The sequence below is a fragment of the Primulina tabacum genome, chromosome 14 (genome assembly GCF_025594145.1).
Source record: "Primulina tabacum isolate GXHZ01 chromosome 14, ASM2559414v2, whole genome shotgun sequence".
NCBI lineage: Eukaryota > Viridiplantae > Streptophyta > Magnoliopsida > Lamiales > Gesneriaceae > Primulina > Primulina tabacum.
In genome coordinates, this window is record NC_134563.1 from 38,377,129 (window position 1) to 38,392,526 (window position 15,398).

At 48.8% G+C, this 15,398-nt stretch overlaps 1 protein-coding gene across 1 annotated transcript; it reads right to left on the reverse strand.

Moving 5' to 3' along the window:
- Nucleotides 1–3,818: 3,818 nt before the first annotated feature.
- Nucleotides 3,819–7,187, reverse strand: LOC142524031 (uncharacterized). The gene is made up of 3 exons (XM_075627755.1): nt 6,016–7,187; nt 4,417–5,873; nt 3,819–3,997 (listed from the first exon to the last, which is right to left on the reverse strand). The coding sequence occupies exons 1-3, from the start codon at nt 7,185–7,187 to the stop codon at nt 3,819–3,821; spliced, it is 2,808 nt and encodes a 935-aa protein (XP_075483870.1).
- Between the last annotated feature and the right edge of the window lie 8,211 nt (nt 7,188–15,398).

Consider the following 15,398-nt stretch of genomic DNA (forward strand, 5'->3'; position numbering starts at 1 on the left):
CGGAAGCGGCCGGAATCGAGAAAACCGTAGGCGGCGATTCTGTGAACAGTAAATTCGTGACTTTGCCGGATGAATTGGGGCACCAATCGGCATCCGATTGACCTGAAATTTGAACACAAGGTGAGATTTGAGAAGATGATTCTAGTGGTACAAGAATCGTAGCCGGACAATGAACTTTAGCCGCGCGATCGAGCTCGCCGGAAAATGCGCAGATTTCGAGCATTCAGACGTGGAATTGGCCGAGCAAAGGTGCTCCGATTGACCTGAAATTTTTACAGTAGCCTCGTCTCGTCGAGGCGCATCTGTTGGTGTCATTGGCCGGCCGGAAACCGGCGTTAACATGGAGGCGATTTTTGGGCGATTTTTGGCTTATTTTGGGTCACTATTCACTTTAGAGAAAAATTTTAGGGGCGAAATGGGTTTAGGGTTTAGGGTTTAGGGTTTTTTTTTTTTTTTTTAAAACAAAAACACCGCCGGAAACGGGGGGGTTAGGCAGACCCCTACCTGTATATACAACAAAATATCAGCACAAATAAAACCTAACGGAGGGGGACTAGACCAAGACCTCCGCAAAGGCTATACAATCATCACATCATAACAAAAGACAAACACACTACAACAGAGAGCCCAGAAATCAACGCCAAAAAACAAATCAAGTCCAACAGGGCACCCTGGAATATGTCAGCAAAAGCAAAATAATCACAACGATGGGCAAGGAGAACCCTGCAGTGAACGCCCATCACATATCTCCCAAAAACGCGAAAAAATAAATCATCCTGGATCAGGAGGTCGCCCGTAAGGCAAACTCGATTGAGCCGCCTTCTGTCGATAATACCGTCGCTGCTGAGACCGTGTACGGCCCGGGAGAGGTAGAGATAAACATGTAGTAGTAGAAGAAGGCACCACACCCTCCTCACCGCCCACACTCATTGAACCCACCTCAAACGAAGGCAAAGGAATAGAAATAGGAGGGTCACCTACGGGATCCTGAACAAGAGGAGCAAGCTCAACCATCGGAGCCGGAACAATCACAGGTGCAGGAACATCTGCGATAGAAGAAGACACCATATCAACCAAACCCGTGGTCGAAGACGAGCGAGCCGGAGCTGAAGCTGCCTTAGACGAGCGAGCCGGTGCCGGATAACCTGCCGCAAGATTCCCCTCAATCGCTATCTTACTAATAAGTGACGTGACTCTCGGTGGACGGGGTTTCACAGAACCCGAAGACTCCCCAGGACCTGAATCAGTAGGTAAACCTTGCAATATCTCGTAATAATTTTTCGTCGGAATAGGCCGATTCGGATCTCTCCTCACAACAGGTCGACGTCGAGGACGCTTAACAACCTTCTCTTCATACTCAGAAACATGACCACTAGACAGAACCTGATCGGAAGTAACATCCTGTAACGGCACGCTAGGATCCTGCAGTGGTGAGTCAGAAACAACACCCTTACCATGAGGTCGGGTCCGGCGCGGGCGAGAAGACTTGCCATTACGAGAGCAAAATTCAAGGGAATGCCCCAATAACTGGCAATGAGAACAATAATGGGGAACTTGCTCATAAATCACCTCCACAACTTGACTATGGTCACCCCAACCCACCCAGATACGCTCCGGACGAGCGTGAAGAACATCAATCTCAACACAGACTCGAGCAAAAGATCCTCTAGTCCCATCGGCGGTAATCTCATCAATCTTAACTGGATTACCTAAAATCTTAGCAATAGGAAACAAGCTCTGTTTAGCATAAAGATGCAAGGGCAAATCAATAAATCTGACCCAAACAGGAGCAATAGGAGAATCTGCCTCAAACTTGAATTCGGGAGTCCATTTCGAAAAACGAATCACTACAGACTGAATCGAAACAAGAGGCTGAGTCCAAAACCTCAAATAATCCTCCTCACAGGAAAGGGTGAGAACCATATATCCCCGAGGAAGAAAACGAACAGTATGAGAACCCAACAAACCAACACAAGACAAAGCAGATAAAAAATCAGAATTAGGAGTCAAACCCCGGTTCCCAGTGATTCGCCCTACCAAAGCAAACTTAAAAGAAGCAGAGAGGGACGAAATAACCTGATCCGGGAACAAAATACCGGGAATCCCATCTCGAACAATCGGAGCTGGCACTTCTTCCATCGAGTCAACTATGTCAGCAAAACTCTGACTCGGCAAAACCGGAGACGTACGATTCAAAATATCCTTAAAAGAGACTGACGGAGGACAAGAAACCTTCGAAGAACGATCAAAAACAGCCGATGGAACAACCGAGGCAGCAATCCGCGAAGGAACTGCCGGTCCAACTCGGCCGAGTGAACTCAGAGAGCCGACCGAGTTCACCGGCGAGACACCAAACTGAGAACCACCTAATGCCGGAGAGGAGAATGCGAAGCCGGAACCGGCCATACCACTACCCGAACCGGCCGGAACGGTTGTGACTCGGGACGAAATCGGTGATGAACTCGAGCCAAGAACACCAAATTGGGCGTTTCCGATCTCTGAATAATTTTCCGAAATTGGCAACATGGAACAATTGCCCATCCCTTGATTAGAGCTCTGGCCAAAGGAATTGAATTTTAGAGAAGTATCGGCGCCGGAATTGAAGCAAACGTCCGACGAAGGCGAGTGAATAGAGCTTGTAATCGTAGATCTGAAAATCCCGTCCATCGGAGACGTTATAGACATCGGTGCTGGTACCATATGAAGCGCCTTGGAGTGGGTATTACAGATCGGGACCCCGATCGAACAAACACCATCGGAAGCGGCCGGAATCGAGAAAACCGTAGGCGGCGATTCTGTGAACAGTAAATTCGTGACTTTGCCGGATGAATTGGGGCACCAAACGGACTCCGATTGACCTGAAATTTGAACACAAGGTGAGATTTGAGAAGATGATTCTAGTGGTACAAGAATCGTAGCCGGACGATGAACTTTAGCCGGCGCAATCGAGCTCGCCGGAAAATGCGCAGATTTCGAGCATTCAGACGTGGAATTGGCCGAGCAACGGTGCTCCGATTGACCTGAAATTTTTACAGTAGCCTCGTCTCGTCGAGGCGCATCTGTTGGTGTCATTGGCCGGCCGGAAACCGGCGTTAACATGGAGGCGATTTTTGGGCGATTTTTGGCTTATTTTGGGTCACTATTCACTTTAGAGAAAAATTTTAGGGGCGAAATGGGTTTAGGGTTAGGGTTTAGGGTTTAGGGTTTTTTTTTTTTTTTTTTTTTAATAAAACACCGCCGAAAGCGGGGGGGTTAGGCGGACCCCTACCTGTATATATAAACACAAAAGAAATACAAGATAAGGCCTAAAGAGAGGGCAGGTATACCAAGACCTCTCTAAAAGCGAGTCTGACAACACATAAAACATAAAGACATAAAACCTAGGGTGGCAAATACACGTGCCAAAATCTAATCCCTAGGAAAAGCGCATAATAAAATGAACATATAAGAGCAGCGCTAAATACATCAAAACAAATCGAAACATGTCTAAACTGTAAAGATCCGACTCAGATGTAGGTGCAAAAGACAACCAATTGTACCCATCTCTGAGCCGTCTGTCGCTGTAAGTCCAACATGAAAATGGCGTCCTAGTCCGAGATCGGTCGCAATCCAGCTGAAGTAAGAGAAACTTCAAATCCCCAGAAGAAGGTGAAAACGTATGGAGCTCATAACGTCATAAATCCAAGCGTGACTGGAACGTTGATATAAGAGGTAGCCAAGAGATAACATGGAGAGCCACCAATGCACGTAGCAAAAGCAGAGAACATATAAATCCCGACATGAATGGAGCTCTGGGCCAGAGAAACCACTGAGAGAGATCATCCAAAGCCACCATAAAACCCGGCAAGAGAACACAAAATATAGAAAGCGGCGGCCAAGGAGAAGCCTGCAGAGAGCGACCGCCAGAGAACAGGGTGGTCCAAATAAAAGCACCAATGGAGAAGGTGCGAGAGTCCACCCAGATCCAAAGAAACAAAGCACTCCAAAGAGACAGTACCTGCAAAGGAAAAAATACATATAGATATATATAAATATATATATATAAAATAGATCCAAATAAAGGAAGGGGCTGCAAATAGCTAAGAACATCTGTATCTAAGGTAGGGAAGCCCGGAGATATCCGAGCGGGTCAGTATGGATATGTGTCTGGGTAGTGAAGGACCTAACTCTAAGGTATAAACCCTAATGGTATGAGCCCTCGCCGCCAACGCATCCGCCACCGAATTTCCCTCCCGAAAAATATGTGAAAAATGAACCGCCCCGCCCCCTCAAAAGAAACAGAATCCGAGTGACTGTATGATGAAGGTCCCAATGACACCGACGAGAACGCAGGATCTGAAGAGAAATCTGAGAATCGGTCTCAACCCAAAGGGGAAAAAGACCGAGATCGGAACAGATAAGAAGGCCCCTCCAAACCGCCCAAAGCTCCCCGGACATTGGTCCCGACTCCGATAAACTCGCTGAAGGAGAGCACCACCCTGCCAGAAGAATCACGCACAACACCACCGACAGACGACTCCCCAGGATTGCCCCTCGAACTCCCATCAACATTCAGCTTAAAGCACCCAGGTGGTGGACAGAGCCACCGGACAATCGCTAACCTATGGGTCCGCTGAAAGGCAACAAAAATTCCCAGCGATCTCGCCGCCTCAAAGGCACCAAGCCAGTGCTTGGGCTTAACAATGAAAGCAGCATGGGCAAGACGCAGATAAGACAAAATCTGAGACTTCACAGTCTCCCCAGAAATACGCAACTGACGGTGCTTCGCATCATTACGAGCCATCCAGAGAAACCACAAAACAATGAAGGGCAGAAACTCCTTGACGTGGCCCCCAGGTGCCCAATGAAGATTTCTCTTCCAAGCGCTAAGGAACAACCTGAGATCCCCTGTGCAGGGGATCCGGACACGAAATATGGCCCCAAAGAAATGCCAGACATAACGGGCTATCGGGCCATCAATGAAGACATGTGTAAATGTCTCCGACATATCACAACACTGGCATCGAGAAGCCAACTCAAAGCCACGACGTTGGAGCATATCATCCAACGGGAGCCACTGATGCCAAAATCTCCAAAGAAAAAAAGACATCGTGGGCCTCAACCAACGGCCCCAACAAGGAGTCAAGATATCAGAAACAGGGTCTCTCAATCGGACAAGCTCCCAAGCAGACCTAATCGAAAAAGCACCGTCAGAACTGTGAATCCAAAGCGCCAAATCAGGCTCGCCAAAGGCAATCGGGGTCAAAGTAATCGCCTCAGCAACAGAAGGGGCCACCACAGCGCAAAGAAGATCGAAATCCCAAGCCCCCTCAGACAAAAAGTGAAAAACCCGAACACGGCCCCCACGGACCTCACACTGGCTGGACAGAGCAGTATCCCCAAACCATATGTCATCCCAAAAGGACACGTCTCCAAGGCCAACGCGCCAGCGAATGCCGGGCTCGGCGCGAGGTCTGATCCGTAGGAGACGACGCCAGGTGGGGGATATTAAACCACGAGGGAGAACAGAGGCAGGAGCATCCATCTGGCAATACTTCCGTAAAAGGAATCTCGCCCAGAGAGAGGAGCCCTGCCGAAACCGGAACCACAACTTAATAGAAAAGCTATCCACCAGATCTTTCAATCTGCGGAAGCCAAGACCACCCTCCATCACTGGGAGACAGGCTCGAGACCACTTGGCCCAGTGCCATTTCTTCTCCAGTGTCCGCGACCCCCAGAGAAAAGCGTTGAAAACCAGCTCAAGCTTCTCCATGACAGCAAGCGGTGGCTGTACCACCTGAAACAGATAAATCGGCATGGAGAGGAGCACACTGCGGATAAGGGTTATGCGGCTACCCGGAGAGAGCGTCCGGATCTCCCAACCCTCTAACTTCCTACGAACAGATTGTAGGAGGTGCTCAAAAAGGGAACATACTCGGTTACCCCTAAACAAGGGGACTCCGAGGTACTTGAGGGGCAAATGACCCTCCGCAAACCTGGTGATGCGCAAAATCCGAGAGCGAAGTCGCTCAACACCTCGGAGGCAAGATAACAGAACTTTTGACAGCGTTCACCAGCTGACCCGAACAATTCTCATAATGATGCAGTAAACCCATAAGGCGCCGCAAACTACGAGACCCACCATTGGCGAAAATAATGACATCATCAGCATAAGCCAGATGGGAAATCAGGATATCACAACCAGAGCGGTACCTGAGCTCAGGATGCTGCAGGTAGAGGCGGTCAAGGCCGCGCGATAGGTACTCCGCCCCCAAAATGAAAAGCATGGGGGACAAGGGATCGCCCTGTCTGAGGCCTCTAGTGGAACCAAAGAACCCCGAGAGAGAGCCATTGATGTTCACGGAGAAATGACAATGAGATATGCAAGCCGAGACCATCTCCACAACCCGCTCCGAGAAACCAAAGTGTCTCAAAACCTCGAAGAGGAAAGGCCACTGGACCCTGTCATAGGCCTTGGCCATATCCAACTTCAGGATAACATTACCGCCACGAGTGGGGAGAGTGAGACTGTGAGTGAGCTCCTGGGCTAGGAGAATATTATCGGAGATCATCCGACCCGGAACGAAGCCACTCTGATTCGGTGAAATAAGTCTCTCCGCCACAACCCTCAGCCGAGAGTACAACAGCTTAGAGATGATATTAGTGACATTGCACAGACTAATCGGACGGAAGTCCGACCAAGCATGAGCACCCGCGACTTTGGGGATCAGAGTGATTGTGGTGGCGGTAAAACCCTGGGGGAGGGGAGAACCCCTGAAAAAATCCAGGACAGCATCAAAAACATCCTGATGAACAATCTCCCAACAATGCTGAAAGAACGCCGAGGAGAAGCCATCAGGCCCAGCCACACTATCAGGATGTATGGAGAAGACGGTCGCACGAACCTCCTCCAAAGAAGGGGTCGCAACAATACCCTCATTCTCCACAGCAGAGATAACGGAGGGGAAGCCCGAAAAATCAGGACTCGCAAGCGCAGAGGGGTCACCAGTAAGCAAATGCTGGAAAAACGAGGCTCCCGACTGCTGAATCAACTCAGGAGACGTCAGGCATACCCCATTATCCCAGATGCGGAAAATCTTATTCGCCACCCTTTTCTTCTTCACCATGTTGTGAAAGAGTTTGGTGTTCCTCTCACCATCCTCTAACCAGTGGCAAGCAGCTTTCTGTCTCCAAAAATCCGCCTCCATGGCGGTGACACGGGCCAGATCCTCATTGCGATCAGACAGAGAAGTCCAATTCAACTCAGAAGGATCAGCCTCACAGACAACCTCAGCGGACCGAACAGCCCTCTCAGCCTCAATGATTTTATCGAAAAGGTTCCCAAAAACATCCTGATTCCACCACTTGAGGTGATGTTTGAGGCGCTTAATCTTAGCAAAAAGGCGAGGCATACCACTCAAACTACAAGGCAGAAACCAATTAAGCCGAACAGTCTGCAAAAAACCATGATGCCGAAGCCACATACGCTGGAAGCGAAACGAGCTCGGCCCACGGGCAAAAACCGGAGCGGTGACCAAAAGCGGACAGTGGTCAGAGAAAGTACGGGGAAGATGTTCAACACGAATGGAGCTGAAATGATCACCCCAATCAACGGAGACCATAACCCTGTCCAACCGCTTCCAAATGGTCTTATTCGTCCAGGTGAACGAAGAGCCCTCAAAACCGGCATCAACCAGACCAGAATCCAAAATGAAAGTATTGAACTCCTCCATGGGTAGAAGCCTACCACCACGGGTGCCCAAACACTCAGATGCATCTCTGACTACATTAAAATCACCCCCAACAAGCCAAGGACCCAGAGCAGGCTTGACCTGAAGAAGGGAAGACCAAAGATCTCTGCGCTCAACGTAGCCGCAGCTGGCATAAACAAATGAACAAAACACCTCAGTCGGTAAAAAAGAGGCGGACACCTTGATGTGCAGGAACTGAGCATGATCAAAAACACACTCAGTCTGCACATCCGCGGATGAAAAAACCCAAATATTACCAGAAAGATTCGAAATGACTCTAGAAAAACCAAAACGGCGAGTCATGAATCTCTGGTCCAACATGATCATCGGCTCCAAAATGGCCAAAATCTTAATCTGATGCGCCTTCACATAAGCATGAAGCCGCTGTTGGGACTCCGAACTCCGAAGTCCCCGAACATTCCAAATGAGGGAATTCATGGAGATCGATGAGCAGAAGCACCCGGCCGCCGCTTAAACGAAACTCCCAACGCTTCCTTTTTCCTTTTATTCACGTTCGACATATCAGTATCCTGAGCACCAGAATCAGAATGTCGATCAAACCCCGTGTCGAGGTCATCAGCAGACATACGCTCGACAATCCGCTCACAAACAGGAGACCCCTGTTGAGCAACAAGTTCCTCAAGATGAGAGGAAACATCTGGAGAAGAAGGAATGGAAGGAATCGAATGGCAGCTGTGATTCTCCATGCACTGAACAGAAGTGCCAAAACCCCCCTCCTCAAACTGATGAACCAAAGACTGAACAGACACACAAGCCGTACCCGAAGGTAAGGCGTCAACAATGGGCAGACCCAAACTAATCGGGTCAACATCAACAACAGGAGCCTGATCCAAAGGAGCATCTCCAAGTAAACCATCACCCACAACCTCCAAGTGGGATCCAAGATCAGGATTAAGACCAACCAACTCAGTAGCGTCGCAACGCTGAGCCTCATCATGCCAGGGTGACAAAACCTCAAAGGCATTTGAGGAAGTAACTTGATGCGGAACATCAGGAACTGTAGGGGGGGCTCCAGCAGGATGACCCCTGTGCACAGGCCGCCTCCTCCGTCTACGTCTAGGGCCATCGCCATTTAAATGAAGCTGAGGCTGTGGTCCAGGATTAAAGACAGGAACAGCACCCTCCTGGGGTGTTTGTGCTTTGGGAGGAACTGGATCTTGAGATTTTTGAAAAACGGGTTTAGGCCTCGACGGCCTAGGATTCTTCCCGTGAGAATAACACACGGTAACTGAATGTCCCAGCATCTTGCAGTCAATGCAATATGCGGGGATCTTCTCATAAATGACATCAATAACCTGTGTGTGATCACCCCAACCAACCCAAACCTGCTGAATGGGAGGCTGTAAAACATCAATTTCCACACATACTCGGGCGAAAGCGCCTCGAGAGACATCAGCGGTGTGGTCGTCCATCTTAACAGGCTTACCCACAAGACTCGCAAGAGCAAAAAGAGTACGCTTGTTGAACAAATGCAAGGGTAAGCCCGGAAAACGGATCCAGACTGGCGCAATGGGGGATTCCTCATGCAGATTAAATTCGGGAGTCCACTTAGAAAAACGGATCCCAAGTGGTCCCACAAAAATGTTCCCCCTCGACCAAACGCGCGCGTAATCTTCTTCACATGAGAGAGAAATGACCAAAAAACCTCTGGGTAAGAATTTCAAGTCAAACGATCGCACTAGTCCCATTGTTTCGAAAGCCACAGAAATCGAAGAATTAGGGACTAAGGACCTGTTCCCCGAAATTTTACCGACTAGAGCATATTTAAAAGGTTCGATCAGTGAAGAAATTACCTCAACCGGGAATCGGATACCCGGCTTGCCATCCAGAATAGACGGCTCAGGCAGCTCCTCCATCGAATTACGCACATCCTCGAAACTTTTCTGCACGGTACGAGGAGACGGAGGTGCAAGAGCGTCACGAAAAGAAACAGTAGCCCGAACCTCAGCACGAAGGACGGGTTTGACCGCAGATGCAGAACCATTGACTGCCGAGTCAACTCGGTCAACACGACGGTTTGACTCGCCCGAGTTGACCCGCGAGTTACCGGCCGGAGTTGCAGCGATCGCCGGCGACGTCATGGGGAGTACAGAACCGGTATCCAAAGCACGAGAACCGGACGTCGGAGGGGCCGATTGGACACTAGAATTGGATGAAATCGATTGAAAATCGCCAATTTGGGCGTTTTGATCGGAGATGAATTACCTGAAATTGAAGATAAAATTGGATTACCCATCGAAAGTGGAGTACACGGTTGAAAGGAATTCACCAACGGAGCGGCGATGACGCCGGAATTGAAGAAAAACCCCGTCGGCGTTAGGGTTTCAGTGGTGCGAGGTGTAGATCTGAAATTCCCGTCGGAATTGAACACCGATGATGACGGGCCTTGTAGAGTTGGAATCGACTGCTCATGGGGATTCCAGATCGGGGTCCCAATTGAACAGAGGTGACCGGAATCGGCCGGCATGGACAGAAACGTGGCTGGAGGCGTGATGAACAGTGCAGGCGGAAGTTCGGAGCTTAAATCGGCGGGGCAAATGGACACCGATTTACCTAATTTTTGGACACAAGGGTCGCTTGGAAGAGGCGAATCTAAGGGTACATAAACGGCGCCAATCGGAACGGTAGATGAAGTCGACGCGTTTATGGCCGGAATTTGCGGGATTTGTGTCGGCGATTTGGTGGGGCAAACGTGCTCTGACGATGATTTTTGGATATTATGTTCGTTGGGGTGTGGCGCGTGGGTGGTGTGGTGAACCGGCCGGGAACCGGCGGCGGCGGCATGGCGGCGGTGAGAGCAAGTTTGGGCGATTTTTAGGGGTTTTTTTGGGTTTTTGGGGTTGAGAGCATTTTTCCGGTTTTTTAGGTTAGGGTTTAGGGTTTAGGGTTTAGGGTTTAGGGTTTTTTTTTTTCTTTTAAATCAAAGTTTATTTTTATACAACAAAGAGCAGTACAAATAAAACCTAATGGGAGGGAGACTGTGTCAAGACCTCCGCAAAAGGCTATACAATCACAACATCAAAACAAAAATAACGACATACTACAACAGGGCAACCCGAAATACAACAGAACAAAAAGCAAACAAACCAGAGGTTGCCCCAGAATACATCAATCAAAATAAAACAAAGGGTGGGCAAGGAGAACTCTGCAGTGAACGCCCACCTCAAAGCATATCAACCTGAATCAGGCGGTCGCCCATAAGGTAACCCCGCCTGACTCTTCTGAGTCCTGTAAAACCGGCGCTGCAGTGAGCGCTTGCGACCGGGTAGTGGCAAGGACTGACATGCAGTAGTAGGAGGAAGAGCCAAATCAGCCTCTCGAGAACCACTCCCAAGGTCAATCTGTAACGGAGTAATGGGACCAGAAGCTGTAGTAACAACCATCTGTGACGGAGCAGTGGAAACAATCATCGGGTATATCACCACGGGAACAACATCAACCGGAGAAGAGCTCGACCCAGAACTAGACCCCTGAGCACCACCTGCAATAACGGAAGTAACAACCACTGAAATGTTCTGAGGAGTAGGCATGGTAGCCACCACAACCTGAGGCACCAATGGAATATCCTCAACAATAGCCTCTAAAGAATGAGAAGAGGACGATGGGCATGAAGATGAACCAACACCAGAATCAACACCTGGGAAGGAATCTCCTGTAATAGAGTGAAGAACCTCGAACTGGTTACTCGAAGGAGAAGCCAGAGGAGTAACCTGAATAGAAGCCTGGCGACGCCTACGTCGCTGCTGAATCCATCCTGGCTCAGTACTCCCAGAACCAGGACCACTAGAAGGAACCAAGTCATGCAGAACACTGTGAGGCTGACCCGAAGACCTGGATCAGCCGAAGAAGTATGAGGACGCTTTCCCTGATCTTTGGAACGGCTGCCAAAAGACCTAAAACCAGAACTAGAACAGCGCTGCACAGAATGGCCTAACATATGGCACTCCGTACAAAAATAGGGGACTTTTTCAAAGACCACCCCTAAAGTCTGTCTGTGACTGCCCCACCCCACCCAGATTTGATCCGGACGAGGTTGCAACACATCAATCTCAACGCAAATGCGGGCAAAAGAGCCTCGAGAACCATCAGCTGTAATCTCATCCACCATAAGAGGGTTCCCTAAAATCTTACCAATCTGATAAAGACACTGCTTGTCATATAAATGCAGAGGTAAATCAGAATCCGAACCCAAACCGGAGTAATCGAAGACTCGGCCTCAAATTTAAACTCTGGTGTCCATTTAGAAAAACGAATCGAAACTGTCCCGATAGAAACAAACTTTTGAGACCATAATTTAAGAAAATCTTCCTCAACAGAAAAAATAATAACCAAAAAGCCTCGGGGAAGAAATTTCACGGTAAACGAGCCCATGAAGCCAAAATGGGAAAAAGCAGTCATGATAGCACTATTGGGTGTAACACCCCGGTTCCCTGTAACACGGCCAATCAACGAAAATTTAAAAGGCACTGACAGGGAAGAAATAACCTGATCCGGGAAGAGAATACCCGGAATACCATCCACAAGAGTCGGCTCCGCAGGCCCACCCAGCATGTCACCAAACCCTGCAAAGCTCTGTTTGGCTGGAGGAAGAGCAGTGATATCTCGAAATGAAGCCAAAGGAGAGACTGGTGAAGGCGGAACAGTGGCCGAAACATCAGGAGCAGAAGAACATGTAGGTTTGACCTCCGGTTGACCCCCGGCCAAATATGGCGAGGTGACCACCTGAACAGCACTACCGACCAGAGACGACGATGGGAGCACAGAACCGGTACCCAAAAGAGAGGAACCGACCGGCGACAGAGGTGATCCACTCGACTTAAAGAACCCAAAAGGTATTTCGACACCATTATGCATGATAGTACCTAACAGTTCCGCATGCGGGCAGTTTAAGCCGAGAAGGCAAACGAACTGTAGAACGCACAGCACTTACCGGGAGCAGCAGTACACAAAGGCGCTACTGCCGAGTCAACACGGTTGAGTTGACTCGGAGACTCGACCGCTTTCACCGGTGAGTTTCCAACCGGAGCAAAGCTAAAGGCCGGTGACGATGAGGAGGGACAGGAACCGGCCACTAAACCACCTGAAACGGCCGAAAACGTGTTGAACCGGGCAGAACTCGGTGACGAACTCGCTTGAAACCCATGAATTTGGGCGTTTTTGATTGCGCCAACATTTGCTGAAATTGATTGCACCATGGAGTTACCCATGACTTGTAAAGTATACGGTAAAGAGGAATTGATAATCGGAGCACCGACGCCGGAGTAATTGGAAGACGAAACCGGCGCACCTAGGGTTTGAATGGTGCCAAACGTAGATCTGAAATTCCGTTCACCACCGGACGTTGTTGGTAACGTGCCTTGACTCATTGGAAGCGCCTTATCATGGGGATTCCGGATCTGGGTCTTGATCGGAAAACCATCACTAGAAACGGCCGTAATCGATGAAGAAGTGGACGGCGACGCGGTGAACAGTGCCGTCGGGACTTTGCCGGTCGATTTGGGGAAGCAAACAGACTCCGATTGACCTGAAAGTTGGACACGAGGATCGACTGGTGAAGACGGTTCCAACGGTATATCACTCGATACCGGACGATGCACGGTTACCGGCGCGACAGATTTCGCCGGAAATTGCGCAAATTTCGGACATTTGATCGTGCAATTGGCCGAGCAAACGTGCTCCGATTGACTTGAAATTTTCACAGTAACCTCGTCTTGCCGAGGCGCATCCGATGGTACTATTGGCCGGCCGGAAACCGGCGCCGACATAGGGGCGAATGTTAGGCGATTTTTGACTTTTTTTTGGACACTATTCACTTTAGGGAAAATTTTTTAGGGGCGAATGGTTTGGTGGTTTAGGGTTTAGGGTTTTAGGGTTTTAGGGTTTAGGGTTTAGGGTTTTTTTTTTTTTAGACTAAAAAGTTTGGGGTTTGGGGTTCGGGGTTCGGGGTTTCGGGTTTCGGGTTTCGGGTTTAGGGTAGGGTTAGGGTTCGGGGTTCGGGGTTCGGGGTTCGGGGTTCGGGGTTGGGGTTTCGGGTTTCGGGTTTCGGGTTTAGGGTTTAGGGTTTCGGGGTTTAGGGTTAGGGTTTCGGGTTTCGGGTTTCGGGTTTCGGGTTTAGGGTTTCGGGTTTAGGGTTTAGGGTTTAGGGTTTTTTTTTTTTTTTTTTTTTTTTTTTTTTTTTTGAAATAAACACCGCCGGAAGCGGGGGGTTTAGGGTTTAGGGTTTAGGGTTTAGGGTTAGGGTTTTTTTTTTTTTTTTTTTTTTAATAATAAACACCGCCGGAAGCGGGGGGGTTAGGCAGACCCCTACCTGTATATATCAAAACAAAAAATACAAGATAAAACCCAAAGAGAGGAGGATAAAATCAACACCTCTCAAAAGGCTAGTCATACAAATAGAAAAACAGAAACCTAGGGTGGCAAATACACAAGCCAAAAACTAATCCCTAAGTAAAATGCATAATACAAATAAACACAAATGATCAGCGCTAAATATATGAAAACAAAGCGAAACATATCTAAACAGTAGTGATCCAGCTCAGAAGTAGGTGCAAAAGACCATCGATGGTACCCATCTCTGAGCCGTCTGTCGATGTAATGCCAATCTGAAAAGTACATCCTAATCCAAGAACGGCAGCTATACACGATCTGGCCGTCAAAATAATATGCAGCTGGAAAGATACTGTGCAAAAATGGTCGAAACACAAAAGGAGGACCGTAATCCAGCTCAAGTCAGAAAATCTCAAAGACCCAAGGAGAGGGGGACAACTGACGGAGCTCATAAAATCAGAAATCCAAGCATGACTGTAACTCTGAAATAAGAGGCAACCAATAGTGAACGTCCAGAGCCACCAATGCACGGAGCAGAAGTAGAAACCATATAACTCCGAGATGAATGAGGCTCCGGGCTAAAGAGACCACCGAAATATATCATCCAGAGCCACCATAACAATCGACAAGAGAGCATAAAAGTAAGAAAGCGGCGGTCAAGTAGAAGTCTGCAGTGAGCGCCAGCCGAATAACAGGAATGGTCCAAAGAAAAGCACCGACGGAGAAAGTGCTGGGACCCACCCAAATCCAAAGGAACAAAATATGAAGAGTGCAAGTGTCTGGGCCAACTTGCACCGCTCAAATGTGATATAAAAAACAAACTCCAAGCACAAAGACCTGCAAGAAAAAAATATACATATATAGATAAAGAAAGAGAGCCAAAGGAAGAAGGGGCTACAAATGGCTAAGAATATTGGATTGAGGTATGGAAGCCCTGAATGATCAGAACGGGCAGGATGGAGGATGGATGTGTCTGGGTAAGGAAGGACCTAACTCTAAGGTAAACTGCCTAAGGTCATGAGCCCTAGCCGCCAAAGCATCCGCCACCGAATTACCCTCCCTGTATATGTGCGAGATATGAACCATACGCCCCTCAAGAGAACCAAATCCTAGACATAATGTGATCCAACCCCCAACAACACTGACGAGATCGGAGGATCTGAATAGAAATCTGGGAATCAACCTCAATCCAAAGAGGGAAAAGAGAAAGATCAGAACAAAGGATAAGACCCCTCCAGACCGCCCAGAGTTCCGCCCGGATAGTAGACCAGCTCCAATGAACTCACTGAACGAAAGCAAGACCCGCCCAGAATGATCACG

Bases quoted from the DNA above. Each gene is read 5' to 3' on its own strand.
- LOC142524031 (XM_075627755.1), bottom strand. From the start codon at position 7,187: ATGGAGGCGGATTTTTGGAGACAGAAAGCTGCTTGCCACTGGTTAGAG. The intron at 5,874-6,015 runs GTGTTGAGCGAC...ATCTGTTCGTAG, and splicing joins TCTGTTATCTTGCCTCCGAG to GAAGTTAGAGGGTTGGGAGA. The intron at 3,998-4,416 runs GTTTGGAGGGGC...TTTCCTTTGCAG, and splicing joins TGTCCGGGGAGCTTTGGGCG to GTACTGTCTCTTTGGAGTGC.